Source organism: Oreochromis niloticus, linkage group LG5 (assembly GCF_001858045.2).
Source record: "Oreochromis niloticus isolate F11D_XX linkage group LG5, O_niloticus_UMD_NMBU, whole genome shotgun sequence".
NCBI classification, from domain to species: Eukaryota; Metazoa; Chordata; class Actinopteri; order Cichliformes; family Cichlidae; genus Oreochromis; species Oreochromis niloticus.
Genome location: NC_031970.2, coordinates 13535677 through 13556924, shown reverse-complemented (window position 1 = coordinate 13556924; position 21248 = coordinate 13535677). Strand labels below are relative to the sequence as shown.

Here is a 21248-nt window from a genome sequence, read left to right as displayed (position 1 = left end):
CCCTCTGCAATAACAACACAAGGTTGGCAGTGGAATACACTGAGCTAACGGCTTAAGCACCTAACCTTGGCACACTCAGTAATAGCTGCTGCAGTCCTCAATTGCTGTGGTGAGGAGATGTTCTTTTAAAAACCCCGAATGCCTTCAATGACAACATATTCTCAGTCTTTATAGCTCAATCATTGACAGTCTACCTGTCGTGAAGCTGTATCATCTTTGAAGAAGAAAAAAAAAAAAGAAGAACGCGTCAGTTATTCTCGGACAATTTAGTGCTAAAAAGATTTCTTTGTGCAAGTTTAATAAGGGAGGTCATTATTATGTTCTACTTTTTGAACACTTTGAGTTTTCAAAACTTGTACCCCACAGTGGCTGATCTTAAGTGTTTTATGAAGAAAAAAAATCAAGGAATTTTGAAGGTCTTATAAATACAACATTTTTAAGACTGAATTGTGTTAGATCCAATGTTAGCATGCTAACCCCTAGTACATCATGTGTAATACCGCCCTCTACTTCAGGATCCAACACTGAGTTACACTACTGACGGGGTGGTTTACGCAACAAGCTAATACTGCTGACATAAACACCAGTTATTTAGAAAATTAAAGCATCTTGGGCAAAGAATAACATGCCTTCTTCCAGAGACAATAGTGCCCCCCTAAAAGAAAGACAATTTTTTTATATGCCTTTCTTTTTCTTTTTGCTTCCTCTTAACATTTTTAATCTTATATACTAGATTTTGACCTTTTTTTTCCTAGAGCAACAGAAAAATCTTGAAGGCACAAAATGCAAAGTGTAAAATATGGCTAGAATAAAAATTTTAAAAGACGTGGACCTGTGGTTATTTTTACACTTGTGCACACCCAAGCAATCATGTAGAGAGGAAAGTGGTTCTGCAAGAAAAGGTGCCTTCATTCAGATATTGGAAAGGTGCTTTTAAGAACTAAGGGACTTTGCAAGGACTTTTTACTTGAAATTGCTTTTAGTAATAATACAATGTAATGACGTTTAAGCTTCTCCAATCTTTTTGAGATTGTTCATTATTTAAGAAGTGTTTGTTATATTCACTATGTTGCATATGGCAATAATAATGAAGACATTAACAACACAATGTTGCAGATTTCAGCACATTCAATGTACTCTTAACGAATGAACTGTGTAATCTTACTTACTACTCTTTTATATCGAATTAACAACATCAGAAAATAGTGTTCATGGTACACTATCGAATAGCTTATAGCCCTGTAAACAGCAAAGGCTTAAGAGTTCAAGGTTCAACTTTTCTGTGTCTGTCAAGCACGTTATAGTTACACGAAAGTCTTGAGCGATCATGCAAGAGACGAGTTCACACATTTCCCTGTAGTCTGTGCCCTGGTAATCACCCCACAGGTGTATTAAACCTCAATTTCCCCCCTGAGTGATCCACAATATGTATCACCTGACACATTTCAGTGTGACCCCATTTGTTCACACTTCACCAGCCCATGTGATGATTGGGTTCAACAGTTCATGATGTAACAGGAGAGGACCCCATCTGGTGATGAGTTCAGCTCCATTTAACATTGTGATTGGCCAGTTTGGGAGCCAATCAGGCACACTTAAACAGAGTTCTGACCAGGGCATAGAAGAAGTGATCTAATGTGACTTTGTCCATTACATGAGGGTAAAAGTTGAGATGAAGCAAATTGGAACAGCAAAATAAGACTAATTTCCAACTGGTGCAAATACAATATGGAGCAGACTATGGTCTCATTTATTTTTGTATTGTCAGTTTAAGGTAACAGGTGGCCTGTAAGTACATAAAATAGATGCATCCATCTTGCTTTCTTGCCACAGGTACTGGCAGGTGGTGTAGGTATTATTTTCTTGGCAGATACAAGGCTGCTAAAAAAGAGAGTTGGAACAGTGGAGAGCTTTGCATCATGTCATAGTGTATGAATGTAACTTTCTATTAATGAGCATCCTAAAATGTGCACTACCTCAAAAAAGAAAAAGAAAGAAAGAAATCCGGAAATTCTCATATATACTTATGTCTACAATCTAAATATTTACAACATTAAATCACTCATCTGTGGTCTCATAGAGAATGAACTGAATTGAGCCTACATGGTAATGGCCACAGTATTTTTTTGTTATTATTATGTAACGTTAACTCAATAGAAAGACAAGGAACATCAGAAAGAAAGATCCAACTGTTCTACCAGTACCTGGATGGCTGTCTCAGTGCCTGAATTCACACCACCTAGTTTTCACAATAATGGGTTGTCAGGACTATACTGTAAGGTTTGGAAAAGGGTTACTGTGGTAACACTAACACAAAGCATAAATACTTTAGATTGTGTATATAGGGTAAATTGATGCAAAAGTGATACATCTTAAAAGCTATTGGAAACAACGAACCTTTTAATTGGAAGAACATTAAATTAGAAAAGAAGAATGAACTGAACATTTTGGTGCACAGTTATCGAAGTACTGGAAAAATATGGTTCAATGTTTTCCTCAACAGAAGCCATGCTAAAATATATAAACGATAGTGTAGAACTAAATATACGCACCTATACTGTCAAATACTGTCACAAATTCCTAAAAATATCTACAGGGTGAGAATTACTTCACAAAAACTCTTAATATAAACTTGAGCGAAAATAAATGGTTGGCTCGGGATAAAATATAAAAAATAAAAGGATGTCATGGAATATTTTAATTTATAAAAGTTGACTTCTGTATTAACGCAGAATGGAGTAAAGACAGAAAACATTAAAGGGGACCGCTTCAATGTTTGCCACTGTAATTGAGACAACACTGGGTTGCTGATGATACTGATTACTTGCAAAAGGCATTAATCCCTTGAATATCTTGTGTTCCTGAATGCACATAGGCTGTGTAAGTGTGCATGCGTGCAACTGGGTATGATGTTTTTTGAGGGTTTCTTCCCCCCCCCCACATTTATACCATTTTTTCCCCCTTTTTTTATTTCCCCTACTTGGAGAACACGATAAAATTATCAGGGAGGAATTACGGGTAAAACCTGAGATATTAAAAACATAATCTCATCCAAATGGAGAGAAGATTGATTCTCCTAGCTTCCAACGCACTCCTGCACCCCTGAATGGCATATTAAATGGTTCTTTTCAGCGTGAATGTGTGTATGTGTGTCAGGTGCAGATCACTGTTTGAAGGTGGGTGTATTTTGTGTGTCTTCACAAATGTACTTTTCTTTCTGTGCTTGAGTGTCATGGATCACTGTGCATGTGCACTGAATTTGACTTACTTGTCCACGTTATAGGATATCGGTTGTCTAACGCATTTAAATGGAAAGTTGAACAGAGTATAATGAGAATTTGCTGCAATATTTTTGTTTGATTAAAAAAAATAAAATAAAAAATTAGGTGATGCAGGGTGTTACAGTATGTAGGCTTTACTGGCGCATGTATACATGCAAAAATATCTTAAATGACCTGAAGGTTTAGTTTTCAGGTACTGTTTTGTCAGCAGCTGCAGGGCTTATCCTCTGTGGATTAGTGTTACCATGGCTGAGTACATTTAACAGGATTACTAATCTGAACTACGCTACCACAGCGCTCCATGTCAGTGTTTGCATGTATACTTTTAAATCTGCCTTTTGCTGCGTTTCTGAACATTTAGGTCCATGTTTGTGTATATGTAACTATATCTACATATGTAACAAGTTACCTCTGCGTGAATGGATGTACCTGCGTTACTTTGGAAATGTGTCTCCGTCCAGTTTTGTGTATGTATGTACTGAATGTATCTGTGTTCCAATGGTACCTCGGTTAAGATAGCTGTCTCTGTGAACATAAATAACAATGGTAGTGATTGGCCGTCAGCTCTGTCTAACAGACACACACACACATATGCCAGTTTCCATTAATGTTAAATAAAGCAGGATACTGTTTACTAAATACTTAAGTCACGTTCTGAGTGATTGTATGCATGTGTGTATTTCTGGACTTATGATTTATGACATCTTTATAAGACAGGTCATGTGCTCTATGTACGATTTATTGTGGTTCGGTTTACACATTCGATTGACAAGTGAAAGGTTGCAAGTTTGATTCCAGCTGTAGACAAGTGTAAAACTGCCAAATCAAACATGTGGTGCTACTTGCTGTGGTGGCCAGCTGAAGTAGCACCACGTTTGATTTGGCAGAACAGAAGATAATACAACTTCTAACAATAGAAGCCATTAGATCTACTACGGGATCTAACATGTATTCCTTTACAAAACCAGTGCTGATAGCTCTATGCCAATTTATAGATCCCTCAGTGTATATTTTTTTGGGATAACAATCCTAAAGTGCAGCTCTTATGATCATCAAATTAGTTTCTGGGATAAACAGAAATGTTTTGCTTGAATAGAACGTGGATTCCCTCTTGAAGAAATTTATGTCTGCCAAGGTAAAGCCTGAAGTGATTTTCATGTCAGATGCAGTTGCTGAAATCTTACAGGTACAAAGACAAAAAAGCCTTTCAAGAAACTGATCCTTTAAGCTTGTTAAAAGAAAACAAATTAAACTAGAATTTTTTTTAAAAAAGTGATAAATCACATAACACTAGCTCATTCTCAGTGACTTGCAAAGCAATAAATCAAGAATCCAGAAAAAAACATATTCGATCATTTTTTTTTTTAATTGATCTACGTGTCACAGAGTGAAATAACTATTTCATCCCCTATGATCCAGTCAGAATTCTGGCTCCAACAGCCTATGTGCCTATGTGTCACACAGATAGCAAATCAGTCAGTCTGCTTACTCCTGATCTCAACTCCTTATGTGTATAAATCACACCAATATCTTCCATTCCAACCTCACCTGACCACCATGGGCAAGAACAAAGACATGTTTAATGACATCAGGGGCAAGATTGTAGACATACACAATTATCAATCCTTTATTTATCCAGGAAAAAGTCTGATTAACAATCTAATTTCCAAAAGAGACCTGGCACAAGGCTAGAATGGCCAACAAGACCATCAGCAAGAAGCTTGGTGAGAAGATTGGTCTTGGTGTAACTGTTCGGAAATGGCAGAACTATAAAATGACCATCAGTTGCCCTTGGTCTAGAGCTCTATGGAAGATCTTGCCTCATGGGGTGAGCACTTTTGCAATTCTCAGCATTGCGTATTTTGTTCTCCCTTCCTTTCCACTCTGTTCCTCTCTCTCCTTTTACTGTCTCCCTCCCCGGATGCTGATGACATCTTCCCGAGGTGCCTTCTAAGATTTATGCAGGGGCGGGTGAAAACTCACTGGAGCAGGTGGAAAATTCAAGCCAGAGATAGAAGGGCGGATTTAACATAAGACAACAATTCACAACAATGTCTTTCTGGTGAAGAGGTAAGCAAGTACGCCTGTCTGAATGCACAATGCTACAGTAAGAAGAGGAAAAAATTCTTCAGAGTCAGTCTCTGACTTTTGTCATGTCTCTTTCTCTGTGTTTCATGTTCCTCCTTGCCTTTTTTTTTCTTGACAAAAAAAAAGTCCACTATCCACCCACCCCATTTTTTGTTTCTGTCAGGTCTAAATGCAGTTGAAGCCTGCATGCTCACTGTGCAGCCTGAAAAGCACTTCATCCATTCCTTATGGTATTGTGCCATAAATGTCACATCATCCCAAGATACTTACCTACAAATGCTCGTCATGAGAGTTTTTTTTAAACATTCTGACTCAATGTGTTGCAAATTCAGACAGAAAACTGACTGACGAAGCTGCAACAAGTAAGCGCTTGGCAATGATGGAAAAACAGCAGCAGTTACAAATAAAAGTATGTTTGTTTGTCTGAGGTAGTTGGGTTCAATGACAAGTATAATTCAGACACGACTCCCTCAAAATGTTACTTTTACAGTGTTCTCATGCACACCCATATCACACAAACACATGCACACACATACTCAGATAGCAAGCCACATGTTGCATCAGTATTGCACAGTGTCTGTGTGAGTTACAACACGACTCTGAACACCACCAATTATAATCGACCTCAGGACTAATGGGAATGGGAATTAAAACTGACATATAATACCAATGTGTGAATGACAAGGGGTGGGTTTGATGCTCCTATGAGCTATGGTAGCTGAGAACATGCTGGGCATTCAAACCCTGCCAGTGTAAAAGTCCCACCTATCAATGTATACCTTCTGGTTTATTTTGCCCCCGGTAAGCAAAAAGGTATGATTTGGAAATTAATTTCTATTTTACAAAAAAAAAGGAAAAAACAAAAACAACAGTGTTTTGGCTAAGGGCTACAAAAGCTTTTTTCAAATTGCAGGCTGTCTTTTAGTTCTGCATTACTAATATGTGACTTGAATGATGCAATCCACAACCATGGCTAAGAGACATGCATGCACAGAGTAGCAATGGTATTTCTCTGCTTCGCGTGGTGGGCTGCATATGAAGTCACTGTCAGTGAATTATTTATTTTATTTATTTAACTGGTTTGTTCTCAGCCATATTACGTTTATCACAGTGGCTTCTTATGTATTTGCCACAGCAACTGAACAAATACAGCTTTGAGTGAGAGTTTATTCGTACACATGAAGAGAGACTGCAGAGTATTCTTTCTGGAAGACGCAAGTAAGTAATTGCAAGTATGTTATATTGTTACTACTTAAAAAAAGGTTTGTGAGTATAAGGATTGTATTAAGTGGACAAATTTAACGTTCCATATAGACTCAGCTTTAGATAAATAAGTTGAGTCGTTTAGCATTTCTCAAGCAGGATAGATTAATAAAGTGTGACTTCTGCCAGCTACGAAGTGGAGTACAAAGAAAGAGAAAAAGCTGCATTTTATGCATCACTTTTTCAATTTAGGATGTCTGGCTAAATGGTCCTCTGAATACGATATTAAATATAATACATGAATTGCTACATTGTGAAAGTAAGTTCAGTTTTAAAACAAAATGGTTTTTAATGTACCCAGAGATCTTCTGCATTCATATAAATATAATCTGTTTTTATTCAATTGAGAATTTTATTTGTTTATAGTTCCAGACTTGTGCATGATATGCATAATTCTTTCTGCGAGAGCTTGCAAACTGAATTTCCCCCAGGACAATAAGTGTTATGGTATTCTTGTGCAATAAACTCATAGTCTTGACAAATAACTGTGACAGCAGTTTATAATAATGCTTTTTGCTGACTGCTTCCCTGTTGTGTCCACATTGTTAAAGTCAACACTTCGACTGTTGTATCACTCAATGACATTCATATTCTACTGTCACGTCTCTGAATTGGAAAAACAAATACTAAGAGGATTAGAATTGCTATGGTTTTGACACAATTTAATAAACAACATTTAGCTGCTGTGTATTTATTATAGATGGATGATTGGATTTCAAAGAACTGTGCTGGTACTATTATTATTATTATTATTATTATTATTATTATGTGTTTGTCATTGAAAGTTTACTTAAATATTCCACAGTAACCAGCTCTGTCGATTTAAGGTTGTTCACTGCACTAAATACACTAATAGCAGTAAACAGCTGACAAAACACATTACCGAAATGTAATTCTTCCACTGTCTAATAATAACTAACTAATATGAGATATCTTCTTTTTCAGGAGTTAATATACAGTAATTGTGTCACATGTTTCAAAGGCTGGATCTCTCACTAAAGAATTATACAAATTTATATGCCTCATTTCTTTCAGCCTTGCTGGCAAAGCTCCAAAGCTTGACATGGTTGACAAATTCAAAAATGAAGCAGTTTTCTTTTCTTTCCAAATACAAGAATACAAATCGTATGAGACATAAATTAACATAATGGTTCTGCTGAAACCACACCATTCTCCGTTTGGTGGCTTTTGCATATTAATTGATGTTTTGACCACTTAGTTGTTGTCATTCAACATTTTTAGTGCTCTGCTAGGTGTTTGAGCATGAAGTACAACTGAATTAAGCATCTTTGCTGGTTTGATATTACGCAACAAATGTCATGGACCTATATATGAAGGCTTTAGAATAAGCAAAGAGGTGAATATTGTGGATGAGAGAACTGTCAAAGATTATCAAATGACAATTGTTACCATCCCTTTTTTCAATCAGATAATCATATTTGCAAAAATGGAAACCATACTTTCAGAATAGTATATGCATTGTTATTAAAGTTGGGGGGACAGGGGGAAAAAAACTTACATGTATTTATTTATAGTCTAGTCAATTTTCTTTTTAATATTAAACTATACTTTACTAAAGAATAAAAGATAAAAAAACAAAGTATAAAATCAGCTTAATGGTGCAACAGCTGCGCTACTGACCATGCACAAAAGCAGCATGGTTTCACTTAAGTGTGTGTGTGAAAAACGTGTGTGTATGTGTGCATGCAAGACAGAGAGGAGGTTCAAGCACAGCCAGCAACGCTTGAAGCAGAGCAGACATGCAAACAAATGTATTAAGATGGTGATGAGAAGGAAAGATAACGCCAAAAAATTAACAAAGGGAAGAAAAAAGGGAGGGTGTAGGGCAGGGGACAACCAAAATGAAACAGTGTTTGCGTCGTGTTTATGGTTGTACTGTGACATAACATTGGGAAGAAAATATTCTGCCTACAAAGCAATAATCACCTTCGCTTGGGATGACTAGAATGTACGGCGTTGTTATTTGTCCCCTACCTATTACCACTAAGGCCAAGGGTCGCACGTCCCCGCCGGAAAGCATGAGAAAGAAAGGGAAGAGAGAAAACAAACAACAACAAAAAAGGAAAAGAAAGAAGAAAAAGTCTAAGAAAAAAAGATGTATAGTTGTCTTTCTTCAATTCATCAAGTTTTAGATCTCCATGGTTTTCAATTGCACAATCTGTCTTAGAGGAGAGAAACTGCAGTGGTGAGAGATAGCACTAGAACCATGAGATCAATACCACTCAGCTGGGATATGACTGGTCTTATTTCTAGGAAATAACCCTCAATGAGCATCTTGACTGGCCCATTACCAGGAAAAGGCCAGAAAGAGGTGATGCTGGTGAGGATGTTTATTACAAAGTAGTTGTCAGTGAATGCAGATATGGTGTTGGCGGTTATCATTGGAGCTTGTTATGTCTGTTAGCCTGGTTTGAAGGGTTAATAAAAACAGGGGAGTAGGAAATGTAAGACGGAAGAAATAAAGTGATGGTTAAAAGAAAATAAATTATGAACTTTGTGGCATGGCAAAGTTGGTGGAGAGACCAATTTTGGCATCTGACTCTAGTTAATACTTTCCTTTATACAGCATTCTAATACAAATACTGTAAAACTACGAAAAGTTTACTGGTAGAATATTTGTTTTAGAAGAGTAAAACTGAGGCAGGTATGTGGCTCTAGTTGTCCCTCCTTTTGTTCTCAAAAGTCACTTGAGCTATTATTGCTTTGTTACCTTTAAATGCTTAATAGCTCACAATGTGGTAGATTAAGGCCTGGCAATTTTATTTTGTGCAGTTCAGAAACAACAGAAAGAAAGCAAGTGATGTCACGTACTTATTGTAAATATGCAATAGTGCATGATAAGTGCACATATATTGGATATTAGGTAACGCAGCAAACATAATCATAATTATTTGCAAAATCAGCCATCTGCATTGCCTCAGAACACCAAATAACATAATATTAATGATAATTCATTTATAAAAATCATTTTTTTGGATTACATATAATTTCACATACTCAAAATAGATTTGTATTATTTTTAAATATATGAAAGACGGCCACAAAGTTAAAAGCATGTCTTTTTCCAAGCACACATACATGCAGACAGACAGAGAGCAGTGTTTAGACACTGTAGACATCCTACCAGAGTACATCTCACTCAAAAAAGAAAAGAAAAAACTGAAAATGGATAAAAAAGAATGGTAAAAAAGATTAGTATGTTGGTAAATGAGCAATAAATGTTTTATGTAGACAAAAAAATAATAAGGGAGTTAGAGATACAGAAACAGACAAAGGAGATGTGGAAAAATCAAATCAATGCTTGATGCAGATGAAAAACTAAAACAGATAAAGGAGACGAGGTGAGAGAAAAAATCAATAGCAAGCTGAAAAGCTTTTAAAGCATATTGCCTGGCACATAAATGGGTGTATTTGCCAGAGATGAGCAGCAAATAAAAATGGGAGACATGGGAAAAGCAAAACAGAAGAAGATGAAATGGGTTCTGGAGCTAACACTTTAGCCTTCATTCACTGGGTTTAATGAAGGTGGTCAATTGGTATTATAATGGCCCCAATGTTCCACTTTATACCCTGATGACCAACATGGATGTGGTGTGAGATGCAAAAAGAACAGCATGATGGAGGAAAGTCACAGAAAAGGTGAGCGTGAAAAGGGCTATAAGGATAGAAGAGATGGAGAGAGAATGCTATGCGACAAAATCATGCAAGGTAACGTGGCTGTGATATAGGTTTGCCTGGGCTGATGGTTGTGAGTTCACCTTTTCCAGAATAGAGTGCAATCTTCTCATCTTGGCTGATACACTTGTAGCACAACACAATTCTAGGGGTTCATGTATTCACACCATTTTTTTCTTTAAAATGAACTACTAACAAATTTAAAATTAAAATTACAAATATCTTATCATAATTAATGTGCATGCTGACTATCAATGGAAGGGTGCTCATACCTTTGTTAGCCAAGCGGACACAGTTGATTTTGGTTTCCTGTGGAGAGAGACAGACAGGTTAACTAATTAACTTGTGGTAAAATATACAGTTAATTTTTCAGATACTAGTGTTTTGAATCATGAGGGTAAGGCTTTGTTGAACACATGGGAACATGGTGCCTGCTTCTGGTCTACTCTGACCCTTTGGAATCTGACTTTTTTCTGAGTATTCTCCAAGGCATAAGTCAAGTTTCCTTTGTTGCAGTATTGAAAAATCATTGGCACTAGCTCTATTCTGTACAGAATGATCAATGGACTGGTTCTTATTTAGCACTTTTATACTATACACCCGAGCACTCAAAGTGCTTTATACAACATTCCTCATTCGCCGATTCTTACAAGCACTTTTTTTCTATGCTTAAGTGTTTTCTATCTAACAAGCACTCCAAATATCTTGGCCAAGGATATTTGGCATGTAGGCAGGAGGAGCCAGGGATCAAACCACCCACCTTCCAATTAGTAGACAACCTACTCTTCCTCCTGAGCTACACCCACCCCAAAAAACAGAGCAGACAACAATGATTGCAGAGACAGAGACATTAAGTCAGACAAAGCTTGAAAAAGAAAAGCTGAGCTATAGTTGGGCTGTAAACTGGCCTCCAGATACACAGCAACTGTGGTCAAGCTAAAACAACATAAATGCCGCATGTATCAGCCATCAGATGACATTGGCAGGCATTGAGATCAGCTGATGTCCAGAGGCTGCAGTATATCTTGAATTGCAAGCTCAGCACCATGTTTTAGAAAACCTTTAGAAAACTTAGAAAGAAATGACAAAGAAAAGTGTTAAATCTGAAACAGGAACCAGAAAATCGATCAGGAATCATGCTTTGGTAATTTGTCCACAACAATTTTAAAAAATGTATTTAAATCGTAGTTAACAGTCTAAAACAAGGTACCCTCTTTAATATATGGGTTGACTGCATACAGTAACCACTTGCCTGACAGTGCATATATATTGTATACCCCACGTAATCATTGGTCTTAATCATCAGTAAGATCACAAAACCATGCCACTGGCTTCTCATTTTGTCCAAACACACACGATTGACACATCAATCATACCAGGATCAATATGCTGTACAATTGTTGGTGTTGATTCAAATGATTTTCCACACATCATATATAAATAAGTGAAAAAAGTACAAAAGTACCTTCATTGTTATTAAACACTAATTTTTCTAAGCATTGTGATTGCCCTAAGCTTTGGCCAGGGCCTAATGTATTTTCCCCTTTGCCCCTCTGTGTTGTCTTCTAGGTTCCTAGTAGGTGGAGTTAATTAGTGTAACTGGGAGCACCTGACTAGTCTTGCTTGAGCATTTAAGAGTTGTCCGTCTCAGGTTTGGCTTTCTTACATCAGTCTGCGGGTTACAGAAGCCTATTGTTGTTGAATATTAAGAACTGGAATAAAGCTGCAGATTAATATTTTGATCTCACAAATGGGTCAACAGACTCACAGAGTCATCAGGGGCAGTCATCATTCCCATAAGATGGGCATAAGTAGAAGAACATCAGTTATTTAAGTCTATATGCAGCAGAACTGTGTGCAGTAGTGCTTGCACTGGAGTGGGCAGAGGGTGTGAGGGACAGTAAGATGCTTATATTCAGTGTTTGATACAGGGACAGCCAGTAAGGACTTGGATATGATCTGTGAAATTCTATCAGTTAATTCATGCTTAAATTAACAGGGCAAAAGTATAACATTGAGTACCAGCACACGCAAGAAATAATAGCAATAAAAACGAAGACAAACAAGATAGGTATTCAAATCAAACCATCCAAGTCAGGGAAAAACAGAGTGGGGAAATAAACTGGCAAAAAAATGGGATGGTGGAAGTAAAGGGAGTCAGTCATACATGATACAAAGAAAGGTAGGATAGATAAGGAGCTAGTGCACTAACAAGAAATGTGTGATTATCAGCAGACTTTGAATTGTACGCAGTAGTTTAAATGGGACACTTTTTATTATGGGGAAGAATCCGACTAACTATAGTAATCTGTGTGAAGAAAGAGAAACAGAACAACATGTCTTGATATTTATTTGTTTGGCTTCGACTTGGTCATTTCGGTTTGTTAGGTTTTACACTACAAAACAACACATACTTGACATTTAGCCACTCATCCAACTGCTTAAACACTGACAGCACAAACTAACCCACCATCTAAAATTAACTGCTTAATTAATTAATTGCCATTGGTAAACAAATGATCTCTCTCCCATTATTTGTCATGGCTCTTGAGCCAGATGACGACAGTATGTACTGAAGGAATACTCTTTATTATATGATTCGCCAATGGGTCTAAAGTGTGACCCCATAAAAAAATACATACATAGTACAATATAAAACTACAATATACATGTCTAGACATTTACAGCAAATAGGGTAGTCTTTTAAACCAGCACTTTTCATTCCTTTGCTGCCCGGGTCTTTTCCTCTTTTCTTTCTTTTATGATGTGCTGTCATCAGTGCGTGCACCTATCTCACCCACTTGTCATAAAGCGATTGGCCTCTTTCATGTATTGGCCCATTTGTCTTCATCAAATACAACGACTACAGCAGCTACCAACACAGAAAGGTGTTACCTCAGCATTAAAATCAGTCCTAATGTACAGGCTTCTGTACACTCATTTTCATTTTAATTGTGCTGTTTTGGGTCTTACTTAGATAACTGTAAACAGTTTTACTGTAGGAAGAAACAAAATAAGCTATTTTAGAAGTGGAGATGCTTTGAAAGGCCTAAAGTTAAGCTAATTTCTGTCCTTAAATACAGAAGTAAAACTCTTCAAGGTTGCTCTTAGCAGTGGAGTTCAAAAGCAAACAAAAAGCTCACTGCACTGAATGTAACAAGTTTTAATTCATAAACAATTAAAAACATAACTAACAAAGTTAAACATAAAAGAACAAATGGTAGCAGCCTGCACCTCTGCTGACCCCTACTCAAAAACATCATTTATATATTCCACTAGATTGTTATTCAGATTTAATCATGTGGCCATGGCCCAAAAGTAAGTCCAGCTCTATTCAAACTACAGTTTGGTATTTGAGGATTTAACACCATTAACTTATATTGTTCATTTTATTGTCATGTTCACAAAGATTTATGAATGGATACATGCAAGCAAATGATAGATCCTATGAGCATCTTTAAACACACCTGCTTCTACTAAATCTCTGTCTGCTTTCCATCTGTCCATCTGTCTGTCTGAATAATGACTCTCTGAATCCCTGGCTGTTCGACTGCTTTATTGTCTTATTTATCCGTTTCCCTCATTTGTCTCTGTGCATAATTTGATTGAAGGAACCTGTAGAAAACTGAGAGTGAATGTATGACAAGAGTCATACACACACACGGCTTTCAACAGCAATTAATGTACTGTTCAGTTAATATGTAAAATAGAGGGCAAGAAAAACTGATTCGTAAGACTCAAAAAGGGATTTTACCAGGCCAATATGTGTGTGCTAATGACAAAAATCATGCCACTTGCTATTTCTAAAACATTGCAAGGACCTTGAATGCTGTATCTACTAGAGACTGAACAAAATCCTCAGTGGGGGAAAAAATGAGACTTGTTTTTGAAGATATTTTGGTTCATGATACGGGACACTAAACTTGTCAAAACATATAATTTCATTTATATAGTCATGTAAAGAATACTGAATTCACAGCTGTGTCGTAGCAACATAAAATATTCACAAAGGTAACATAACTTTGTACTTGTAACACATTAACATGGCTCCTCAAAACATGAGCTCAGTGCTGCTCATTTCTATGGTACTGTCATTACACCACAAAAATATAGTAGTATAGTAGTACTGTTACTGACTACCAAGATTCTAGTATTGTGCGATTGTGCGTTCCCAAGAGTTTGCACCTTGGGTCAGCAGACAAGGGACAGAGAGCAAAGCTCCTGAGTAAAAGCATAAGAGGAAGCATAAGAAATGTAGTAAGAAAACGCTACTACTAAGGCTTCAAAAGTCAATGGGTGACATCCTGGTGGTTTCAAACTAGGGCTGGGCCATATCATACCGTTCACGGTAATACCGGTGTAATTTTGGGTAACAATAGGAAAATGAAATATTGCGATAGAATGTGGGTAAAACGTGCATGCGCAGTGCCTATGTTTACATACGCACATGGTGGCGAAGCAGAATGAGAAGAGCGAAAGTGGATCGTTAAATGAAACGGATGAACCAGAATTGGTTTGTAAAAATGCTGCAACTTCAGTGGTGTGGAACTGATTTAGCTTTCGTCCGTCAGATACACAACAAAGCACTATTTTTGGTAGAGCATGCTAGCGGGCCGTCGTTATTACCGTGCTGTTTGGAAAATACGGCACACTTAAAATCAATCCTTTGATTTTTCTGAAAATCGGCAGTGCCCCTTATAATCCCGTGTGCCTTATGTATGAATTCTGGTTGTGTTTACTGACCTCGAAGCGATTTTATGTCATACACGGCGCTCGAAAATCTGCCAAATGTTTCAGTACGACTTTGCTAAGCTACGAAGCCGCACCGCTTGATGGATTGTCGGAGCATTACGGCTATCGCATGCAGGCGCCTCGCGGAGTGATACATACTGTGCTTCAACATAATATTACCGTATTGTGTGTGTATAACCTCTTTTTAAGTTTTGTGGATATTATACATGGTTATGCTGAGGATATGTCGGCCAATTTCCACTGGAAATGCCTTTTGGTTAAACTGTCAGCAAGGAATTTGCATTTGCATTGTTAATTTTTATATAACTTTAATGCACATAAAAAACAGCTGCTTGTTTAAGTGAAAATACATTGATGGGGTTTTTTGCACTAATGAAGTTGTGGAGTTGTAAAGTATTTTGTCTAGTGTCAATTATATCGTCAGTTATATCGTTATCGCAAATTTTCAAATGTATATCGTGATAAATATTTTTGGTCATATCGCCCTGCTCTATTTCAAACATCTTTTTTTACTGTCTGTTTAAGCCTAAAAAGTAACAAATGTTTCAAATTACTTTCTTTCATATGCCCATTCCTTTAAGAGTGAAATGTATCATATGAATGGGCACAGTTGGAATAAGATCAGTTTCATGAGGACCAATGAATTGTGTTTCTTTATAAACTGACCCTATTGTACCCATTTATGGTCCATTTAGATGTGTGGTTGTTCTGGATTCACAGTCACTGTGAACAGAAACACTGCCTCTACTTGGCTCATGCTAATGGACTAAGCCTCAGGGGGTTATAAGAAGCAAAGTTAATAAATATAAGGATTTATTGCCCTGACTCTATACAGAGCATTTGGAGACCAGAAGGGGGCTGAGGTGTTTACAATGGAGACACAGCATTCATTTCTGTGTGTGTAGTAGTTAACGTTGTAGAGCCTGACAGGAATACTAAAAGTGTAAGAGAGATGCAGCTGCTGTGTGGGTGAGCTCTCTCTCCATCCATCTATCGTTCCATCTTTGCCAGTCTTTTCCTCTCTTTTTTTCCCCCCATTCAATCACAGTTGGTTGGCTCAGTGTTCTAACCAACTGGTAGGATTTTCAATCATGTATGTTTTTTGTGTGACTTCTGGATATTGTGATTAGCAGTTGGAGTTCCCAGGCAACCCCATGTAGCCAGGGTAACAACTTTATTAAAAAAAAAAAAATGTTACCCTGTCTTTGACACTTTGTTTCTTTTTTGTTTTCTTCCTGAAGCTCATTCTTTTACCAAAAACTCTTGATACTCAGACGAGCAGGCAGATACATGGGCATGAACTGCTCATGCACATTATATACTTCCATTGTTTAATTTGAAAAATGGCTGTTTAATGAATAGAATCTTAATAAGTCTATCACAAATGCAAACCTAGACAAATGTACATGCAAAAATTCCTACACACTTGCCCACAAGCCAAACGTACGAAAGTGTGTGAGCCTTAGTCATACACCAGCACACACAGAAAAAATGCATTTAGGGATTTTTGAGTCATCTGAGTGCATCTTGATTGACACTGACTGTCAGTTGGTAAAATCTTTCTCTGTCTCTCTCCTTCACTCTCCAAAAACTGCACTCTGAGGCTTGCTTGGTGCGTGTGTGTGTATGTGTGACGTTGATTGTCAGAGCATCTTGGCCAACCCCTGAGGCTTTTTACTTGTCAAGAAAGGTGTCTGGCTGCATTTCTCACACTGCGGAAGGGCATGTTTTTCCATGTTTGTCACACTTTCCTTTTGTTTTGTGCCATTTCCCACCCTATTTTTCCTTGCATTCTACTTCCTCCTCCTTTACCATTTTCCTCAAATACTTCCTCCAAAATCTCTCCAAAATCCTTCTCCTCCCATGAATTTCTTCCAAATTTCCCATCCTGTATTTTATCCATTTTATCCACAGATCATTTTATGTATGTTGACAAGTAAAACTTGGTTAAACCTTTCTCAGTTGCCCTTCTTTAAACCTATTACTTCAGGTAGCTCTGTGTATATTATCTTTCAGACACATTTGATCTTTTTTCAGACTTTTGTCCTGCTTCTATATTAAAAAATTCACAACACTAGGCGTGATCGTTCAACCTTTCTAAACCTCTCCTTAATCTCTTTAGCTACTTTTCATTTGCAACTAGAAACTTTAATATATTGTTGGCTGGTATTTGCTCAGAGGCACCGTGCGTTTTCAATTAATAAAATACCCCATTTAAGGATTGCATTTGGGTCACAGGGAGGTGATCAAAATGGAAAACCGTGCTCACATTCTCATTTCTGCTCGTGTACATCTTTAAAAAGAAAACTTGGTTAAGTATAGATTGCGGTTTTGGTTAAATGCTAATGAACACACTGGGTCAAAAGTATTTTTTTTGAGTAACCAGACTCATGACCGTTCCGCTCATATCAGTTTTTATCTTTATTGACTTCCATCTTTGCCTCCAGTATTATATCTTGTTTAATGTCTCTTTTACTCTTTTTAGATTGCTATTACCCCTCCCACAATTCTCTCTCATTCCCTACTCCCAAACCACTCTTGCTCTTACTTCTCTTACTTATTGCCCTAGGCATTTATTCTTGTGTGTGTGTGTGTGTGTGTGTGTGTGTGTGTGTATGGGTGGGCGGGCGACGCGTGTGCTTGTGTGGCATCGCACAACATCGAGACGTCGAGATTGCCTAGTAGTTTTAGTGTGCAGAGCTAACTGGCACAATGACAGGAGATGAGAGACTGGCATCAGACTGATGTTACCTCTGGGAGAATCAAGTCCAAAAGAAAGCAAGGAAACAGGTGGTTGCTGAAGAGAAGGAGGAAAAGCAGTGGGGATAAGGGGGTGAGCAACAGATGGAGCGTGAAGGGTTAAATCAGAGAAAACGTTTGTCATAAGCATAGAGGAAGTAAGAGCAGAAACTGACGGATGGAACACAGAAAGATGGAGAGAATTTAGGAAAGGGAGGTAGAAGATTAAAAAAAAAATTTGATTGTTTTTTATTAGATGAAAGAGAAAAAAAACAGCAGTGAGCAATGAAGAGATGAAGAGTGGGTGGATTGAGAGAACAATTTCTTCTAAATGTCCTCAAGAGAGATGACAGAAAAAAAGAAGGAAAACGATTGCGGATAGACATTCTCCTTGATGGACAGGTGGAGCTCAGAGGGGGGAAAAAAAGTAGTAGGATTATCCAAGACAGGCAGAGAATGAGAAACAGACTTTCATCCATGGGATCAAACTACGACAAATGAGCCAAGTCCTCTAAAATGTAAATGAGGAGTTTCTTTCCAATACGAGACATCTACTGCTGCAGAATAAAAGTGACACCTACACTACAGAATGACTGACAGCAAAGAAATTAAACAAATCACAGGACTTTGTGAGGACTACAGATAACTTAAATCCTTGATTGACAAACTATCACTTTCACATATTATTACTAAACGCAACACAGAGACAGAATTTACAGAATACATTATATAAATACTGACTGTCTTCTTTTTGCACCAATGTGGCTCTGGAGTTTTTTCAGAGCGGATGAAAACTGTCCATAGTGAATCTGCTGGCTAGTTTAATCTCTGAGTAGCAAGCATGGCTCCAAAAAAATAACAACTGACTCAAGACCTGGATTTTTGTGTGTGTGTCTGATGTCTGTCTGCACATGTGCCTGTGTGCGTGGGTGTGTGAGAAAGGTGATGTGCCCTTCAAAAAGTCCAGTTGAGTTCAACCTATTTTCATTCACCATGTTCAGGAGTCCTGTGTCCTATATGTAATGAATGTTGTGGAACAATATGATTACTCTTGCCACTTTAGGATTTCACTATTATCCACATTAATAATTATCTTTGGAGGTTTTGACTCCTTGATTTTACTCACCTCAGATCCCTGAAGTATACTGCATGTAACCCTGGTTAGTTAAAAAGAGACTGTTGCACAGCAATGCAGTCACAAAACATCAAAGATTTGTGCCTGAAATTAAAATGTTTTAATTCAATTCAATTTTAATTGTATGATGCCAAATCACAACAAAAGTCGACTCATGTATTATATAGTGTATGTAGTAATGTAGTAATAACGACTGACTTTTCCTTTTGACATGTAACTCAACTGGTTTGATCAGACTGCAGTAAAGTCCTTCATTTTAAATCTTACTTATTAAACATTTATCTGACATTTTTCTGTCTGGGAAAGTAAAATCGACAGACCATTCTGGTTGTTGCAATCACTTGAAATTTAAAAGAGAAGTATAATCAGGTAAAAAAAAATCATGCTTTATGAACACGTCTATTTCTGTGGCTCTTGTGGTCCTCCATATAAGGCGACTACACAGGTGCGCTTGCATTTTTATTTCCGTTTTAACCACTAAGCACCCGCACAATGCCCCAATTCATCATCCAAACAAACCTGAAACTGATTGGATTGACTGAAATCCAATCAAATAAGGAACTCTGATTTGACTGGATTTGGAGTCTGCACGTACAAGTGTGCAAAGCACACACGATACACAAAAGTTGGGAACACAAGCGAGTATTCACACTTTTAAATGAATACTCATCTGCTCACAGTCACACTTGTTCAGTCATGCAAGAATTCCCCCCCTACACACACCCACTTGCACACAGTCTTTCTCCATATGAGTGCATTGTGGGAAATCTGCTTTCTGGAGGAGGATATTACATCACGACAGTCAGCCAGCTCACCCGGCCTCGCTCTCCAAACTGAGTTACCGTGGTTACGGCGTTGGAAAATTAAAATAACCCCCACAGGAGTTCAGAGTATTATGGAAATTCAAAAGCCAAGTTGAAGTTGTGAATGAGTTATGAGAAGGACACGGGTGGCGGGAGGTGGGCGAGGTGTTGTTGTATTTGCAGACAGTATAATTACCAGACAAAAAGGGCAGCAAACAGACATCAACAGCTGAATGCTAGGAGTGGGGATTCCCAGAGGGAGTTGTAATTGTGTTCTTTTATATTAATTATTCTGATAAGCAAACACATGACCTTCAGTATATTAAACTATAGGCTTGAGAAGTCACACAAAATGCCCTTGCACAACTCTGTCTCCAAATGTATTCTAACTTCAATCACTTGCTGTCACATTAATGACTAAGGAACAGAATTGTTGGCATTTTTTTTATAACCTGCTGAGATTGAGTAAAAATATTTTTGTTTTGATTTTTGCTTTTGCTAGCCAAAGAATGGTTTTAAATTTTGTTTTTATTATTTTTTAGGACAAATAAAAATGAGTGAATCCTGGTAAAGCTTCATATCAAATTTGTTACACCATGTGTTGTGTGCCTCAAAAGTCACAATTATTCCCATTATTAATGACATGACGATAAACCCATAATGTAAACTAACTAATTGCTAATTACACTTTAAATTAGATCTAATTTGGCCAAATGGAAAATATGAACATACTACTTCTAGTTACGATGGGTACTTCTGGAGAGTTGAGACTCACCCCATTGGCTCTGCTCATTGCCTGGTAGTAGATGCTGTAGCTCTTGGCAGGTGACAGCGGAGGATTCCAGAAACCACCATAGCTCTTGTTGTCCCCCACAGTGAACGGCTGTACCACCGTCAGGCTGGACGGTGGCAATTCAGCAGCAATGTAATAGGGTGAGTCCAAGATGGAGGCATTGCGGAAGCTCACTGGGACAGAAAAACACTCAGGGGCTTCAGAAGCGGCACGGCGGGTCTTGGACTTGCGCACCTCCTTCACAACGAGCTGGTAGGAGCTGGAAAAATAAATGACGTCTTTAAAAGTAGTGTCTTACGTTGTTTACTCAAACAGGAACAAAACTACTTATCACTACCTAAAGCAATACTTAAGAGGAGATGGTTTACGTGGCAACGATGACAGCCATTTAGAGTTTTTGAAAAGAATAAAAAATAATCACAATAAACTGACAATATTTCAACTGTTAGTCATCCAGTCCAGTTGTACAGTAGAGACAGACTTTGTTGTGAAATAGGGACATAACACATAAAACTGACAACTCTACTTTAACTTTACTATCCCCAGTAGCTCCCATCATTAAAAGCTTTCATTTTCCAGAGTGCTTTAAATTCATTATTACAATAAAAGCATTAGCAGAAGAGGCCCAAGGTCTGCTATGAGGGGGAAAAAAATTCACAAAATCCCAAACTAACCATTAAAAAGGCGTATAATTTGTT

At 37.6% G+C, this 21248-nt stretch overlaps 1 protein-coding gene across 14 annotated transcripts in view; it reads right to left on the bottom strand.

Annotated features, from left to right (window-relative positions):
• The window catches only part of ptprt (protein tyrosine phosphatase receptor type T), a 294849-nt gene that overhangs the window by 95747 nt on the left and 177854 nt on the right, over nucleotides 1–21248 (bottom strand). For 7 of the 14 annotated variants that reach the window (XM_025907164.1, XM_025907166.1, XM_025907170.1 and 4 more), the window contains exons 14-16: nucleotides 20533–20809; nucleotides 10601–10637; nucleotides 8580–8636 (exon numbers count right to left, since the gene is read on the bottom strand). In XM_025907164.1, coding sequence (XP_025762949.1) covers nucleotides 8580–8636; nucleotides 10601–10637; nucleotides 20533–20809 — 371 coding nt within the window. The remainder of the gene's footprint in view (nucleotides 1–8579; nucleotides 8637–10600; nucleotides 10638–20532; nucleotides 20810–21248) is intronic. The other 7 variants (XM_025907172.1, XM_019359142.2, XM_019359144.2 and 4 more) reach the window with 3 other exon arrangements.